This window comes from Pyxicephalus adspersus, chromosome 4 (genome assembly GCF_032062135.1).
Source record: "Pyxicephalus adspersus chromosome 4, UCB_Pads_2.0, whole genome shotgun sequence".
NCBI classification, from domain to species: Eukaryota; Metazoa; Chordata; class Amphibia; order Anura; family Pyxicephalidae; genus Pyxicephalus; species Pyxicephalus adspersus.
The window spans coordinates 87,068,952-87,088,274 of record NC_092861.1 but is presented as its reverse complement, the minus strand read 5'-3'; the positions used below and the strand labels follow the sequence as shown (position 1 = coordinate 87,088,274).

General features: G+C 34.4%; 1 protein-coding gene across 1 annotated transcript in view; it reads right to left on the bottom strand.

Annotated features, from left to right (window-relative positions):
* The window catches only part of LAMA2 (laminin subunit alpha 2), a 405,950-nt gene that overhangs the window by 253,333 nt on the left and 133,294 nt on the right, over nt 1-19,323 (bottom strand). The window contains exons 9-12 of the mRNA XM_072410219.1: nt 18,817-18,916; nt 11,517-11,677; nt 9,616-9,756; nt 6,920-7,096 (exon numbers count right to left, since the gene is read on the bottom strand). Of these exons, the coding sequence (XP_072266320.1) occupies nt 6,920-7,096; nt 9,616-9,756; nt 11,517-11,677; nt 18,817-18,916 (579 nt within the window). The remainder of the gene's footprint in view (nt 1-6,919; nt 7,097-9,615; nt 9,757-11,516; nt 11,678-18,816; nt 18,917-19,323) is intronic.

The window sequence follows — 19,323 nt, the reverse complement described above, 5'->3', positions numbered from 1 at the left end:
TTTAACCAGTATTATCTTACAGGACTTTTCAAGGGAACAACATGTTTTGCTTTTATGTAGAATTAAGTGTAGGGTCTTGAAAACAACTTGCTTTATTCCTGCAAATGACAGGAGTGCAGGCTTAATTTCTCACTGTTTTAAATTGAAAGCCAACCCTGAATTGCAAAAAGCTCTAAACTAACTTCTCCTCTGCAAAACATGAAGCGTTGCCCTGTTTTTGCATTTTAGGTCTTTTTATGGGGGTGTACCCTCTAACTCTGGTTAGATAGCTTCTGCTAGGTGGACAAGCTGCTTCCTGATTCGGAAGGAATGCTAGGAATGAAGAGGAGACCTTATAATAGTTTCACTTCCCATAACTACAGTTGTGACTTGTTTCATATTAATGGTTCAGGTTGGAGGTGTAATGGTGTGGGGGATATTTTCTCTGCACACGTTGCCCCCTTTAGTACGAATTTAGCATTATTTAAATGCCAAAGTATATCCTAGTATTGTTGGTGACCAGAGCGTTTGGTCTGTCCTTCCACCTTTAGGTGTGTCCCCTAGACAATGCATAAAGGTAGTTATTCCAATAGATTGGTGTTAGGGACCACACTTCATGTAGTATAGAACACCCCTTGTATAGAAAAGGCACATGAACATCAGTGTTCAATGTGATCTTGCGCTCACAGCTTGAATATTTAGGTTCAATATATTTTAAAACATTTGCTTTAGATCATGGCAGAACTGCTTGTGACCTACACTAAATTATTATGCTTCTTAAATGGGATTTGTGAAACTCTGACCAAATGTATATTTATATTTCTAATAGGCTTTTGCAATGGGAGTTAACTAAAACAGCATGTAAATGTTATAGTTTTCACGGTTGGAAAAAACACGCTGCATTAAAACTAATTTTAAAATCATATCGTTTGGAATAACTCTCACATTTTCAAAAATCTGTCACTATGTCACTAAATATGACTGCAGTACAAAAAGAAAAACAAGTACATCAAATTCTTTTTTTTTCTGAAGTTTTTTCATTTTGCAAGTTTTAAAAATTGTCAATGGTGTGCTTAACACTAAATCCAAAGACAAAATTCTTATTTCTGCTTAATTTCTAGTAGGTTATCTCTGCTTTTGTGATTGTATGCTTTATAAGTTTTGTAACCATTCCAATGTTTTGCAATTCCACTTTTCTGTGTTCTTTTGTTGACTTAATGAAATACAGACCAGATGCTAGATAGTGATACAGTACAAAATCTATAGAATTCAGAACTTGCTAAAGTTTCCTTGAGTTAATAAGAATTTTAACAGAACACTGGGAAGCTAGCTGAGCATATCACAACCATCACACTTAATAGCCCTGCAGAGAATGTCTCTTAAACTACAACTTTATCTCAGCTGTGGCAAAGAGATGGAGACTGGGAAAAGTAAAGTGTTTTTTTACACTTATTTTTAACAGTTCTAGAAAGATATATATCTTGTGTTTCTATGCTTTTAACTTTTCTTAGCAGTTTGTTTTAGATGTATATCATTTTCAATACTGCAAGAAATACAATTACAAAAGTCCTTTACAATGTTAACTATAAAACATTTTTCTAATTATATTTTAATGATGTGTTATCCTAGCCGCTGAAAGTTTTACAAAATAATATTTCAGAATTTGGTTTATACTTTCTAAAAGACAGAACTGCTACTAAACTTTTATGTATGAAGAAAGTTGTATGAAAAAACAAACAAAACAAAAACAGTGACTTTCAAGATTATTAGACTCATTATGATTGGGCATAAAAATAAAATTTTCTTTCCTCTAATAAAAAAATGGGCATCAGGAAAAGGAAATATATCCCTCACATCAGGTGATACAACTATTTATATTTTGGGGAATTCAGCATTTTTTGTTAAGCTAAAGTTAGCATTTGTGTTCTAGGGCTTGATACATCTGCCACATTGTCCACAGGTCCAAGAACATTTAAAGGTTATAAGGCTTTTAAATGCCTATATCAATTTTAAGAATATAAAGGTGTTTTAAAGCAAGCCTAAAAATGTTTATAAAAACCCATAATATGTTTATGGGAATATGTAAATGTTTTTAGGCATTTAAAGTAGGTGTTTAAAATTCTTATAAACACCTGTAAACTCTTCTATTTGTTTACAATTGAAGCAGTTATACACATTTTTGCAAATGCCCCCATAGGTTTCAATAGAAGAGTTTGAGAGGTCTTTTAAGAGTTTACAAGCATCTAAAAACTCTAAAAAGCAATCAAGAAAAATTTTTGTTAATGCTTGAAAATATGCTGCCTACAGACGCCCTAGTGAAATCTGGGTAATTGGAATGCATGGGAGTTTCAAACGGGTGTTTAAACACTTCATTGCAAGTAGATTATCTAGGAACAACAAGCAACTTTGCATAATTTCCTCACTCTTTTTCTGTGATCTGATTGCTGTTATAATTAGCTCTGGCCATTGTTAAACATGACAGGAGAATAGGACTAAGCTACGTACACACTTCCAATTATTATCGTTGGAAAACGAACGACGAACGATCCTGCACGATACATACGAACGATCGTATAGCACCGATCCTGCACATAGAGATAACGACACGATCGTTCGTAGATATTGTACACACAATAGATACGATCGTTTAAGCGATAGAGGAACTATGTGCACGACAGGAAAGTGAACGGACGTTCGTTCATCACGCATGCTCTGAACATGGACGATCAACGAACGACCGTACACACGAACGATGTTCAACGATCGTCGTCCGATCCGCCGGTCCGGTCGTTCGTTTCCAACGAGTTTCCTCGTTCGTCGGCGTCGTTGGTTACTTTTTTACGAACNATTTTTTNCCCAATCGATTGTTCGTCGTTCGATTGGAACGATAAAAATTGGAAGTGTGTACGCACCTTAAGAATAAGGGAATCTTAGAGATTCCTCTAGATGAACAATATGCATTTGTTAAATCTGGTAAATTCCTACATAATATACATCTATTGATTTCAAATTGAGAGATGGATTTAAACTTTAAAGGTAAATAAAAGTAAACCTTTTTTTAAATTTGGATAGAGTTTGAATTCTTAAGGTTTATTGTTGGATGTATCCCCATTAGGTAAATTCTCTAACTGATTGATTACCATCTGCTGAAATTACATTGATGATCAGGACAATTAGAGGGAGTAAATCTCCCTTACAGGGACTAGTGTGGCAACAAAAACCTGACTTTGGTTGTAACCCCTCATCATTTTATCCCATTCTAAAAAGTATGCCTGTAGTTATGTCTTAACACACACCACCACTGACCTCTTTTCCTGTATGTACTGAGAAATAATGTTCCCTTAAAGATCACAACAAATAACAAAAAGTTGGGTTTCAGTTAGTTTGAAAAGTTACAGCTTACAAGGTGTATGCTGACACTGGTAGGCTGCTCTCCATTACAGTAGCTATGAATTTTAAAGATGATGTTCTCCACAAAGGTAAAAAAAGGCCTATTGTAAAGTGGTTTTATGGCTTCTTTTGAATATATATATATATATATATATATATATATATATATATATTCTTTCATTAAATTCTTAGTTATATAGAAATCACTCACATTAAAGTTTACGCTTAACTAATTCATATAAATGAATTTTGCCATTACTGACAAGCAGGAAAGTTATCTCAATGCACTTCCCGCTGCCATCATTATGACTTTTTATTTCTTTATTAACCATTACCCAATATATTGTCAAGTATTCTGCAGAAAATAATTTGTGCAATAAATATCAATTAACTGACATTTATGTACTCATTTCACTTCCTGCAGTGTATTCCATTATTAAGAGCTAATAGGCCTGTTCTTCCCAAAGACGGTAATACTGCTTTTCCTTCAGATACCTCTTACTGTACTTTATATTGCTCGCCAGAAATAAATGCAAAATAAATAAATAACAAGTCAAACCCGAAAGAATTATTGTGATGGTAAGATTCTTAATCATTCGAGTAAAAATGTCATTGTGACTATAATTCACATGACATAACATGACAGTTAAGATGTACAGTGGTAATTTGTAGGAGCTTTCAGTATTATTGAAGTATCAAAAATTTATATGGTTCACTTATTAAGTCAAATTGTTTCATTCAACAAAAAAAAACTGAGGTAAAATCACAAAAGACCATGGTGTTATATTATAAAAAAGGTATGTTAAAACAATTTTTACATAGAGCTACAATTATTCCATTCAGTGAATAGGAACATGGAGATAAAATATTAATAAATATCTGCAGGAGCGTATGAAATTCTTTTTGTTCATCGATGTCGGCGAAAGCGCAGTTCTTGCACGGTATTCTCTATTTGTGCGTTGACAGTATGGACGGAATATATAAATGGTTCATCAAAAAATGTCCACAAAATGTGCCCACTAAGACTTTAAAAAGGACAAAATATTACCTTGGTTTAAGAAACAAACTCCCTGCTCTAAAAAATAATAAATATTTTTCTGTATTGCATAGTGGCTGCCTGACTGTTTATTTGTGCAGCTTAGGCATTAGTTACCATGCAGAAATATAGACTTCCAGTGCTGATATTTTCTTCATGGATATAGTTATAGTCATTTATGTAATAGTTGCTTATGTGCCTAGCTGCAACTAGTTGCAATCTCAATTGTCAGAAAAACTTGATGATGTGCAAAAAAACTACTGCTGTAGTGGGTATAATAAGATACATATACAGCACCTAATCAATACTGGGGATAGGCAAATTAGACCAAGTTATGTTTGGAAAAGGTTTTGTCATTCCTGTTTGAAATTTAGCAAACCTGAGCTTAACAAAGAATCTAATTAAAGTGTATAGTGGGAGAATTTTGTTGTTGGGTTATAGCCATATTTAGGCTAATAGCTAAAGTACAGAAAGACATAGAGCCAATAGGTGGAGAGGATACATGACAGCGTGACCAGGGCCTTCAGGAAAGGTTAGGGTTAAAAAAAGATTCTAGAAGGGGGGAGGTGGAAAGAAGTTGATTGGGTAGTAGGTGAGAAAAGGTGGGGTTAAAGTACATTTCAGAATGCCCGGGTTAGGAGGTGGGTCATTGGGCTAGTTAAAGGAGAGTGAGGAGGAAACCCATCTATGGCATGGGTATTCTCTGTTTTGGTAAAATTATTGGGGTAAATTGGTGTTTGGAAAAGGCCAGGGTTGGAGTCTGTGAATGACTGATATCAGTGCCTGAGTCAGAGCGGGCGGCTAGGTGCCGAACATTTTGAGTCATCGCAGATAGGTGGTGTCCAATAGGTGGATTAAAGGGGGCCTTCTACAAGCAGCAGCCAAAAAGGTTAAACTAGTACAATGAGCCTGATTAACCAAACTAAATCGTAAGTTCACTTGCGCTCGCGTATTTGCGATCCCCCATCAGACCTCTCTAACCTATTTATCAACAGATTTTCAGCTGCCTAGAATATGTTGACGTATTCTCCCAACATTAATCAACTGAAATTATCTGGCGCTTCGAGGCACACATCTCTGGTAGTTTGATCCCAGCGAGCTTGCATTAAAAGTCATTCTTTCTCTAACAAATCATTCTTTGAAATGGCACAAATCTTCCAGTTAGCCCTAAATAAAAATGTATGATGTGTTCAAATGTTTAAAACATATATATTAGCTTAGAAATTGGCATATTTTTATGACCTAATATTTTCAGGTTCGGAAAGAGTTAACTGATTTTAGCCGTTTACACTTTACGCATACACACGTTTACACAAACTTATGATGCCTGACCCGAGGATCCGCCTGGTGATAAATCCCCAAGAATGTGTTTAAATGTTGGGTACTATTGGGTTTATTATGGTTATTTATTGTTATAAAAATGTTGATTTTTGTATTAATGCCATCTTGTACAATAAAAGATGGCTGTGCAATTTTAATACAACATGGTGTTTGTGAGGTTTTTGAGAGGTGGGTGGGATGTGCTGATCAGCAGAAGGGGGTGGGGGGTGCTCGGATGAAGGTATCAGGGTTACCCTGGTATTGCAAAACATTACCATTTTCACATACAGCTCACAGTTTACCAGGAAAGTTTGCTGTTATTTTTGATAACCAGCAGCAGTTTTGCAATCTTTTGCTGTTTTAAATAAAGGCTTTTTTCCAGATAGTTTTCACACTAATACATGCTTTTTCATTAAACACTAGGCCTGCTTTGACCAGCAGATAAGCAATAGCCAGTAGTTGATAGAGTCTGTTCCTGTTCTGTTTTGGTGATATTATTATAATACTGCTGTACTGATATAGTCTGTGGATTGGGCTTCATGGTCAAACTCTGGGGTTATAACCGACTAGCAAGAGCTGAGGCAAAGTAAGAAGTTATGATTTTACTATGCTCATTATGGTGATATACTCACTGTGGTGCATCAGTTCTCTGAATAAGATACCAGTTTGAAGTTTGAAGATAAGGACATATCAAAGGACAAAAAAATCCATACATATAGTACATATCAGCAAAATCTGAAAGAGCTCATGACAAACCAGAAACCAGTGTAATTGTAATTTTAATATTCAGCTGAACTGAACTGTGCCCATATATTTAATAAATCTTGTTAGAATTTAGGTTTGCAGAACTTCATCATTACAAACTGCCAGCAGTTACCAACAATTTGTAGCTAGTGATTTACTCATTCTAGGTACTGGTTATTTGTTGCTAATGGTTAAACTTGTGCTAACTTGAGCAGCAACTCACTCCTCTGAAGTGATTTTTTGTTAATCACAGAAGCAAACAGAGAGCAATTATCATTTGCAAGCTTTTAAAGAAATCCTTGAAAAAAGGCTGCAAATAGACGCCTATCTGACTATTGCTAACTATTGTAACTGACTTCACACTATAGCCAGTATTCATCTCCATTAGCTTCTGAAGCATGATATAAACAACCAGAACAAAGAGATTACAGTATAAAAAGAGAGACTTACTTTATCTTGTAGATATGAATCTGGTGCAGACCAGTACAGTACACCAAAAAGCCCTCGAGCTTGTGCATCTGCTGTTTTGATACTCAATTGTTGGGGTCCATCAAATCTATCTTTAGCTGGGGCAACTCTGATGTCACTGTTTAATTCTGTAATGTGCCAGCCATTCATATCCATGATCTAAAGGATAAAAAATACGTTTTTAGGGACATTTTGTAATAGCTTGATGTGCACATTCTTTGAAAACACTGTATAAATGAATAAAATATTAACAATGTAAAAAAAAATAGTTGTTAACAAAACTAATTTTACCTGTTAATGCTTTCTACAACCTATAATATGATAATGATATCATGTGTTTTTTTTTATTTAAATAAGGTTGTTTTTCAACAAATGATAGTAGGTAGGAAGTACATTCACTTCTAACTGGTGGTACAGAAAATACATTGATTAAGGTGGCCATACTAGAAAAGACAGGTCTGTTATTTATGGGTTTTGGGCTGAGTTACAGATGTGGCCTCAATGATGAGGGTTCATTAACAGTAGATTTTTTCTCTGTGTCATATTTGTTTCCCGGTTTTGGTATAGAAGTTTGCAGTTCCTAAACTAAAGTTAATAATGTATAACAATGTGAAAATTATTTTTGCAAAAATTACCCAATAATGTGCAAGGAAAATGCACATTATTGGATGATTGAGGTTAGCAGATCTGCTAGGGATATTCTTTTAATTTGGGCTAACCTCTAAGCAAAATTTCAAGCAACTGTTTAGGGAGTTAATGTTAAGTATATTTAAAGTCAAAACTTTGACTCAAAACCCTGTAAGTTTTATTTGCCATTCCTGTCCTATTAGGGAGATGTATCCTCATCTCCTGTCCTGTAAACTCAACAGGAAGTGAGATAAAGGGCCTGATTTATTAAAGCTATCCAAGGCTGGAGAGAATACACTTTCACCAGTGAAGCTAGGTGATCAAGCAAACCTGGAATGGATTTCTTCAATGTAATTTGCTATTTGTTAGCAAATGCTTTGAATCCTGGACCAGATCCATCCCAGGTTTGTTGGATCACCCAGCTTCACTGGTGAAAGTGTATTCTCTCCAGCCTTGGAGAGCTTTAATAAATCAGGGCCAAAATCTTTTAAATGCAAGTTATACTTTAAGGGGTGTGTTTTTAAAGCAGTGAATCTAAAAAAAGGATACATTCTCTGTAGGGGAATCTTCCAGGTGTCTATGCACGGAATGATAGAGATTGATTAACCACTAGAGTAGTGTTTCTCAATCAGGGTTCTGTGGAACCTTAGGGTTATTCAAAAGGTTGATAGGGGTTCCTTGAACAATGAGTGGTTTGCACCTCTCAAGTCAATTTAAGTGACACCAATTATTTTTTTTGGATGTTTGTAGGGATGACAATTTTCCCAATGTCCAGTGATATAAGTGGCATTCTTCTGATTGACCACCACACTAATGTACTGTGAGCCATGGATACAGTAATTATAGCAGAGGTTTGCTGAAGACCCCAGAAAGAGTTTTTTTCTTTGAAGGGTTCCCCATTCTATAAAGGCTGAGAAACACTGGATTAGTCACATTTACTGCTTTCTAAATAGATCCTTTGGTGTTTGAATTACAGGGAAATGAAATTCAGTATATAAATATGCTAATGCTATAAAGTTATACCATGAATCCATACTATCATTTTAAGGTATCTTTTCCAAGCCCTGAAAATGTCCTCTCTTCTATATTACAAAGGCCATTTCAGTCATTTTTAATGCAAACATGTAAATCATTGTGCTAAGATCTTGGAAGTTAGTCAGTCTTGTCTTTCTCTTTTGATATGCAAATGTAATAAAATTATCTTTTGTCTGAAAAGGCTGGGTTCAGTGAAATAGCAGGAAATAGGAAGGGCTTGAGAAGACATGCTCTGTGGTTCTAAACACTTGACAAGAGATATGAAGAGCCATGTCTGTATTTCCCGAACCAAGAAGTCCATCCTGGCAACAATTATCAGACCTAACCGAAGTCTCTGAAATAAAGCTGATGAACAATAAACTGTGTAAAAATTGTAATATGTTTATTACAATTGTAATTATTGTACTATGTTTAACGTAGGGTATAATTTGTTAGTTAATTCTTAACATATGTTCTTGTAATAATAGATACACTTTTTGTTCCACATCTGTGCCTGTTGAATTGTTTACATTTCTTGTGCATTTATTACATCTTTTTTCCAGTAAAGATATCCCTTACCACTTGTTATAGATCTGAGACTAATATTTAGCTGCAGCATAATAAAACTCCTGTTCAACCAGGCACGTTAAGGAGGTGTAATAATATGCAGTAATAGGCGTTTGCTAAAACAGTCTAATATACAGTTGTGGTTCACAAGGGGTCATTGGTCATCTGATGTCCTTCAGAGAACCTTCAGTCAACTGCTTACTTTTGGAAAGCATTCCTATTCAAAACTTTAGAAATTGTTCAGCAGCAGCTCAACCTACACAACTGCATGGAACCTCTAAAAAAATTCTTTAATTAGGTTTTAATCTATTTAGGGGTTTTTTGGTAGTTCGGAACTGGTTTAAAATTGGTAAAAAAAAAAGCATAACCTTAAGAACAAAAATGCCTGTACCCTTTAAGACAAATCAATATTTAAATTTTAAGATATGGGAATAAAAATGAGATGAAAATGCATTCATGGATGCTCTCACCTTTTTAAAAGAAAATTGTGAACCTATACAAGTGTTTGAAACTCCAGAACAGAAACACTGATCACAACCTTTGGGATTTTGACGCTGAAGATTGAAAAAACCACGCTTACAAACATCACAGTTGTTGCCCTCCACATTTTCCTAGAAAGAAAAAAAAAGATCTCATATTTCAATTGACTGATTAGTTTTCATGTATAGTGTTGACTCTATTATAACACTTGACCCAAAAAAATTAATTTCATTTCTTTTGTTGACATATCAGGTTACAAACAAAATAATCATATCAGAACAGTGACAGTATTTGAGGATTATATTTTATAACCTCTATATATATTTAAACGATATGTTATGGGGATACCCTTTATTTTTCTTTTTTGCCACGATTTAAAATGTGCTTACAACAATATACTCAACAAAGTTATCAACAATTTATCAAGTTCCAATTTTATTGTTTTTTAATGCAGAATATATGATAGTTAACAGTTTTTCCTTTTCTTAGATTAAGCAGGAAAGAAAGAAAGAATTATAGTACCAATAATTGGATTGCCAAACCTGGGAAGATGCATCATAGGATATTGTAGACAGCACAACCTGCTTTTTTATATTTACAATACTTTTGGAATTAAAATGAATAAGTGGTTTTCCTAAGACTAAAGTACAATGGTCTTCCTGCCACTTTATTATGAACCAAATGTGGCCTTCATCTAACTGTGATGTTGCTGATGCATACCTAAAGCCTGCTTGTTATATTTCACTATGGCTAAGAACACATGTAAGGATAGCACATCATAACAAATTGTTGTAGCTTGCCAGTTTGCCCCAACCTACACTTAACCCTCATTCATGGCACCTACATCAATCAGCGACAAGTTATATTAACAGCCACATGTATGGGTTTCTTTACATAAAAAACAGAAAGAACCTAGAAGGTAAGCCCTGGAGCTGAACAAAAGAACAAGTAGTCGGAGGGGCAGCATGACAAGGTGCGAAGGGAGGGAAAGAAAAGCCAAGGAACAGTCCAATGTGCAAAAGATTTTGCAATCTGTGTTGACAGCCACATCAAATATAAAGTGGTCCTCAGTCATGGGTGCTCCAAGCAGATGTTAACTTATGAAGTGCAGAAGACATAAAAACATTTTATGATCACACAATTATGTTGCATTGGCTTTCAACCAATCAAGCCTTCTTGCTATGCAAGTAATTTCCTACTCTCTGCAGGCTGTAAAAGCACTTTAAAACAAGACCTCACAGACCATTCTAGCTGTAAGCATTGCAGAAAAATTGATCTTCAAATTTCACAATAGGGACATTGCAATTACAGCTGATATCTTCTTTATGGATATAGTAGCAGAGACTTGCCAGCTTTCTAACAAACAAACAAACATCACTAGCTTCTAAAGCCTATCTTTAAAGTACCATTTGCATTTTTGAGAAGCAATTACCACACAGTACCTGCAGCTATAAAGGTCAGTCAGGGGTTGTTTTAAACCTGAAATTTGATCAGTTGATTAAAATCTTCTTGTGGTAACACTCCCTGCCTCCTGTCTCATTTTGTAAATAAAGGGTCAAATACTTATTTAGGATACAGTATATGTAATAGACAAAATTATTGTTTGCTCTCTTCCCACTGGATGACTACTGAATGTTCAGTCCCACAAAGCCAATTATGCTGACACCTTTGATCTTGCATTGTATGTAAAGATCCTAAGGTCTATCCCAAATTTAGGGATTTTGCAGCAGCATAATCAGGTATTTCTTTCTTTTATATGTGGAAGGGAGTTTCTATTAAAATAGATATTTTACTATCTTGAATATCTTTTTGTCTACAGTTTGACATACAGTATATGATTGCTTGTAAGGGTATTACCAGACATATATAAATACAATTCTTAATAACGTACCTTGCAAATACATGGATCCACACAGGGGTCTTCATTTTCACTGCCAGAAACACTGCAGTTACACGGTACACAATGTGGATAGCCAGTATACCCCAAATCACATCGCTCACATTTGTCCCCTCCATATCCAGGTTTACAATAGCAGGAACCAGGTAATAAGTCTAGATAAAAAAAAAATAATACAATGCTCACTGAACTGGAAAAAAATAAGATCATGTTTTAAAAAACGAAACCATTTTTTTCAATATATATAAGTCTTAATAGGATTTGAGGTCAAAGATTGTTTATGAATGACTACCTAAAGGGTTTGTAAACAGGGCCTAACTGTAAAAGTAATATTCTCTTACTACTGTAGAGGAACTTCTTCAAGTACAATAGATGTGTAAGGCACGCTAGATATCTGATATAGCATTGTCAGTACTCACTAATCAGTAAATGGGAGATAAATTCAGAAATACAAGATGCCATTTCAAATAATGTGACAGTTAGATGTGTAGAACATTACCTATTATTAATTCAAACTAATTAGAACAGACTGATGAAGGACTAGAATAAGGAACAGCTGTCATGTTAAAATTAATTAAATCAGCCTTGATAAGGCTCTAATATTATAGCAGGTTACATCATTAGTACATTACCAAACTCAAATATTCCAGTTTAAGCCTGTATAAGCAACTCTGTTCAAATGCAGCATTTCGTGTAACCAATTTAAAAGATTGATCCAACCACAAGTGATATTTCCACTATTATTAAAACCTGAAAGGTGTGTCTACACTAACCTTTTTATGGTTAGGTAGTTTACCTTTCCAGAATATACCAAAAACTGAAAACCTCAGTTGTATATCAGTGTTCCAGAAATCACTGAACCCATTGGATTAGTAGGAGTAATATGGCCTATATAGTATCTCAGTACAGATTTGTAATAATCCAAATGTCCACTGGTAATTTACTATAATAGTTCATCCTTACCTCATAGGAAAAGATGTGTGTGGTTGTATTGTTTTCCAACCAGAAAATAAATTTTAATTTTATGTCAGACAGTAAGACACCTGTTTGTCTTATGAAAACACTCCCCTGCCAAAAACATCTTTACTTTTATTATTATTATTATTATTATTATTATTACACAGTATTTATATAGCGCTATCATATTACACAGCGCTGTACAAAGTCCATAGTCGTGTCACTAACCTCGTGTCCCTCAAAGGGGCTCACAATCTAATTCCCTACCTCAGTCATATGTCATTTATACAGTCTAAGGCCAATTTTGAGGGCAGGCCAATTAACCTAACTGCATGTTTTTTGGGATGTGGGAGGAAACCGGAGTACCCGGAGGAAACCCACACAGACACGGGTGAGAACCTGCAAACTCCATGCAGATAGTGTCATGGCCAAGATTCGAACAGTGGCCCATGCTGCCCAATGGCTTAGGGGTAGCACTTTTATACACTTTTATTTACTTGTATTCCTTTAGGAATTAAACAAAAAAATGTACATATTCACAATACAGTGTATACGCATAGAATCTGTAAAATTAATTTTAGCTTTACCACGATAAACTGATAAACAAATAGGCATATTGTTGCATTATGCTGGACAAGATCAAAGTAACCCCATGTCTGATTAACAGAAGTTACCATGTCTACTGCAATAAATACATTAATTAGGCACCTAGAATAAGAGTTCTTTAGCATTTATTATATTTCCAGAGAGGGCTGTTGGTGGCTTTTGAGCCAATCATACTAAGACATAAAAATGTAAGTACTGACTAGGAACTAGTGACACTGCTTAGGTTCTGCCTAATTGTATGTTTTATTCTCAAAAAGTGAATAAGGAGCTGGTTACTATCATGTAAAGTGATTTTTTTGTTAATATTATTATAAGCTGTTAAAAGGGACTTTTTATACAGTTTAAACGGCAACATTGAAAATGCTCAAATTCTGGAGCTGCCTTAACACAGTACTTTATAATTTCAGAAAAACAGATGAATATATAATGTTCTGATGAGGTACAGAGGTTTTGTAGAGGGTGGGGGGTTATGATGAAATATGGAAGCCCTATTAGAATGGGGAGGGGGGTAATCCTTTCCTGGAGAAGCAGGTACAGAGTAATACTAGTACTCCTTGACTATTACCTGAATAAGTTAAAAAAACACACTAAAAAAGCATGTCAATGAAAAAGGCAAAAATATATACTTACCCTCTTGAAGAAAAAAAAATTCAAGTGTGGCTGAATGACAGAGTTACCTGACTGTGGTAATAATATGGTGAATACAGAATGACATCATTATTCACATTTAGTTACTGATGTCACCTACTGCCACTATAATAAGCTATTGCAACCCTGCTCACAAAAGTTCAAAAATATGCAGTGCTGCAGTGCATTATGGTTTTAAATAGCTCAATTTTGTCAAACCAGTATTTGAGGTCAAACAAACCTCACAAATTAGAGTCAAATGGAGGTTATATCTGAAACTCATACCTAGTACTCCCCACTGTAAAATGAACCAATTACTGCTATAGGCAGAGGTTTAAATTAAATATATTAAGGTAACATCTCCACAATCCACAATCTCTGCATAAAAATATTAAGGAAGTATTAAATGTCCTAAATTTCAATAGTACATTTAGGTTTTAGCCAGTCTTTTGCTGCTCCTATTTTTCTTGTTTTGTTTCCAAAATAAAGATATCAGGGTTGTTTTTTTTTTTTTCATGCACAGCATACATCTACATCTAACTTCCAATTTTCAGTAAATGAACTTTTATCCTAAAGCATGCATGTAGATAAAGCAGACATTATCATAATGTGCCAAGTATATATTACTTGTGATTCACAACTTTACAGCAAATCGCTTCTAAAGTAATCATTTTCTCTTCACATTTGGCTCAACGACATCATATTTACTGCAGTTTCAAATATTTAAAGTAAATGGGTTTTTTCTATTCCCATAGAGCCCTATGTTATGAAGTTAACATTCAAATTTAGACAGATTTTTTATGCAAAAGTTCAGTTTTAGTGTAAACACTGTCAGGAGTATTGCAGAGTTTGCTGTGATTTTTCCCATCATTTCAGGAAATAATATTCTCAATTAACAAGTGCTTGTCGAAACATTCAATGAATATATATAACTAATATCTTTAGTCTAGTAAAACACCCACATTATCTGTATATAAATGTAAGTATCTTGCAAATATCAGAAATTTGGGGGTATACATTTATATCTATACTCAAATATAAACCAAACTGATAATAAGCTGAAACCTGTATTTTTACCTGAAATTAGAGGAAAATGATCTAAGTAAACACTTTGTGCACAAAATACAGTCATGACTGCTAACATTTAAATTAGTAATCAAAAGAAATGCCAAAAATAACATGACAATTATTGTTGTTTTTTTTTATACATTTATTTAAAAGAGGGAACAAATTAAAATCACATGGGCTGTATATATTTTGTCCTTGTTTCCCATGTTAAAGTACTTTTAAATTGGTTATGATGGAGCATTTACTCGTAAATATCTTTCGTGCATTATTGTTGACTATCCATCGATGGTGCTGTGTCCTCATGTAAACAATGACAAGAGATTGTTAGACAAATTACATGAGGATATAGCATCTTCTACTGGTGTGATCAAAATATAAATTGAGATTATTCTTAGAATGAAATTTGGGTAGGGCGGGTGTCATGGTTTATACAGTATAGCATTTATATTTTGTTCATATCAAAAATCGTACCTTCATTAGTTTAAGTTAGCATTGCACATTTGTAAAAAATAGGGCGTTAAATGATATATAATATTGTAACATAACAATATAACAACCTGATGCTATCACCTAAGTCTAAAAAGCCTGATTTCCTACACTTCATGAATCATCTGGGTTCATGAATAGCTAGGATTAGGATGTCAGCCCCAGATCCTTTACCTTTAATATCAGGAACTGTCTTTTTATTGTTTATATAGACTACAAAAATTAGATAAAGAAGTTATAATATTACTTATTTGCCAGTTTTGTTTTTTTTAACCTGAGCGAATATGTCTGGATTAGGTCCACAAGCATCTAAGGCAATAGCGTGGATAAATAGACACTCACTGATGTGGAAATCACCAATGTTTTAACTACATTAATAAATCACCATGGTGCTGTAAAGTATGGAGCGGGTGTCAATAATTTAGGTTAAATGATCTGTGGTGTGAAATGTTGTCAACTCACCAGGGCAGAGATGTAATTAACTTCAAGTTTATATAGTAAGCATTTTTTACCTGTGTGCATTACATGTTAGAAGTAAGTGACCTGGACACTTATTGGCGTGAAATGTCAAATTCCCAGGGCAGAGATGTAATTAACATCAAGTTTAAACAGTAAGTTGAGCAGAATAAATTTCCCTGTTTGAACTGTGTGTGTTACATGTAACATGTGCATTAGGTGACGAGTCCACAAGGGTATAATCATGCACATTAAAACTACAGAAATTTACTCGCACAAGCAGTGTGACATTCCAAAATAAGTCAATTTGTGTGTGAATAAATTCTACTAATGATGCAATGGGTAGAAATTGCTAACTTTCAGATATCATGGAGAGGACTATGAGCGGATCATTAGGTTTCTAATATTCTGTTCTTTTGAAATAGTGATATGCATTAGTATAGGACATGTGTGGCTCTTGTTCAATTTATATTTTTGAGTATTCATAGCAGATTAGATAAGAATAACGACTAAAAATAAACAGAACAATACTAGGGGATTACTGACATAGAATGATCCAATTAAACCAATGTGCTGTTTAAATTAAAACACATGGAACTGTAATTTAAAAAAAAACCTTACTACTTTAGCTTCCCATTGTAGACTACAGCATGCTTTAATGTAATATTCATATGCAACATTTCAAACATTTATAATGAATTTAATTGCATAGTAGGCTGAAATGCATCCCTGACCTCTGTCAAAATTAAATGCCTGTTTCTGAAAAAAAAGGAAAATTGGTTAAAAGCCCAATAAGTTAAAGTTTAAAAGTAACTATGAGAAAAATCACTTTGAGTTCAAGGAAAAAAAGGCATGGTAGATTTCTGCTCTATTCATAGATATGGCAAAATATTTTTTTCTAAAGAAATTGTTTTTAAAAATAGTTATTAATACTTTTTGTGTGTTTGTGGAGGTGGGGTGGGGGGATGGGAAACATAAAGGGGACCCTCTTACACAAATTTCCCATTTAAAAATGATCTTCATGGGATCTTGTTTGTATTTGACAAATTGTACTTATCCAGAATTCATAAATCTGGTAGGTTCTCTGTTATTATGCATAGGCAGCGCTGTGTAGTAAAAGTTTACCCATTAGGTATCCAAAGACAACAAGGAAATAAGATAACATTTCAATTCGACCATTTCCTTAGTACAGAAGACTGAAATTTGGTAGTTTTTAATTTGATTCAGTTTTGGCAGTCATTTTACATTTGAGTATCAGGAGTTGTTGGTAAAGGCAGCAATTTTAGGGTACAATGGACTCGAGCTTCTAGGGGTTAGGTAAACTCCTTTCTATTATGTTGGATCTGTTCTCCCTACAAAAAAAAGCATCAAAATAGCTTAAAAGAGAAATAAACCGAACAAAAAAACTCACTCACCTTTACCTTCTGATTCATCTGATGATTTCCTGGATCAGGTCCCACGTCACCCCGGTATCAGCCTTCACTCCCGCAGGGAGGAAGTGCCAGGCCCTGCCATCATCCTTGCCCTTCTTCCTCCTTCTTTGAATATCACCAAATCTCACACTGCATAGGCACGAGATCGGGTAATGTAAATGGTTAAAAAAAGAGTGTTGATCTTACTAGGCATCCCCATTGAAGAAAAGGCTCCTTCTATGCATTCCAATAATTGGGCACGTACAGAAGGAGCAGCCAGGAGCCTCCGGGGATGCATGATGTATGTATCCTGGGAGGCTCTGCGCTCCTATTCAGTCTTGATTGCCACGGCGGTCAATACAAAAAGTGGAGGGGCTTTAGTCTTTTTTTTTTTTAAAGGGTTTTAAACACTTAACCCTACCCCTCCTAAAAACGGTGATTTAACGATGTAAGGTAACATTTTTAGTTTAGGTCTGCTTTAAGGACATTGATAACATAAGATTGAGCATGAAGGAACAGAGGAACCGTTACGTATTAATGTAAATTTTGTCAAATGTGAATTTTGCACCAAAATAGGCAATTTTACAGCATAACAATGGTCTGCCATAAACAATAGTAGCCAATCAGATGTTAAGCATAATCAGTGTAAAGAAAATCAAAAATGGAAAATGTCAATTAGCCCCTAAAAAAGGCTTGTAAAGACATAGGAATTTTTGTTTAAAAGCTGTAGGACCAATATTTGCTGCAGTAGGTCATATATACAATAGACTGCATACATTTTACATTACATTTTGTATTAGTATTTCTGTCCTGTTCTGTAAACAGTTAGTTTGTTCACAGTCACTTAAGTACAGTATTATTATTGATATTACTCAGTATTTATATAGCACCAACATATTACGCAGCGCTGTACAAAGTCAATAGTTATGTCACTAGCTGTCCCTCAAAGGAGCTCACAATCTAATGTCCCCACCATAGCAACACATCACCACCACAGTCTAAGGTCAGTTTGGGAGGAATCAAGTTAACGTAACTGGATGTTTTTGGAATGTGGGAAAAAACCAGAGTACACGGAGGAAACCCACACATACGGTATGCTCAATTCTAATCTTCAGTCAACACTGAAACAGTGCATTTAACCATTATATGATCCTGGTAGTTTACCTATATCTACAAATCTAGAAATTTGAAATATAACTCTTATTTGTTCTTTTTGTTTTACAAACATTGCTTTTGTGTTATCATTATTCTATAGATACCGTAGTATAGTCAAATATTTCCAAAATTGTTTTTTTTTTCCTTCTGATTAGTGGGTCAGGGTTTAATCCTTACGTCTTGTCTGCTTTTGAAAAGCACAGTGGGGAGGCTGGCTTTAAAATCTGATATAGCTATTCTATGCCCAGTCATAGCTATGAATATCAAAAAAGACTAAGCATTATTCTGGAGCCTACCTTTCTGCTATGATTGTGACAATATATGTGGGATAGCAGGATACAAAATAAATAATATACAATCAGTACTAATTTCTACATTATCTAATTTATGGGTATTATATAAGTAATATTTAATATTGTTTAAATAGGAAAACAAATAAATAGATTTTTAAATCAGCAAGTGAGCACAATTTATTTACACAGTTATAAATGCAAGCTTGCATGCACAGGCACATTTTAAATATTTACCTTCTGCAGCTTCCTTTACATCTTTGACACAAACACTATGTAAAGATCCAATTGGGTCACAGTCACATTGGCGACAAGGTTTAGGTTGGTTTGGTGACATCTAACAAAATAAACAATGACACATTTTTGCTGTAAATTTTAAATATCACAATTTCAGAAGTTCATAATAAAAAAATATTTACACATTTTTATTAGCAAGCTTCTAAAAATTCACAGAAATACAACTTATAATATTACTATGATTATTATTATTATTATTATTATTATTAATAAACACTATTTATATAGCGCCAACATGATACGCAATGCATTAGATTAAATAGGGGTTGCAAACAACAGACTGATACAGACAAACAGGAGGAGAGGACCCTGCCCAGAAGTACTTACAATCTAAAGCTGCATACACACTTGCAATTTTTGTCGTTGGAAAGGATCTTTCACGATCCTTTCCAACGACAAGGGACTGCACGATGTTGATTTTAATCCGTGAAAATATCAGAGTGTGCT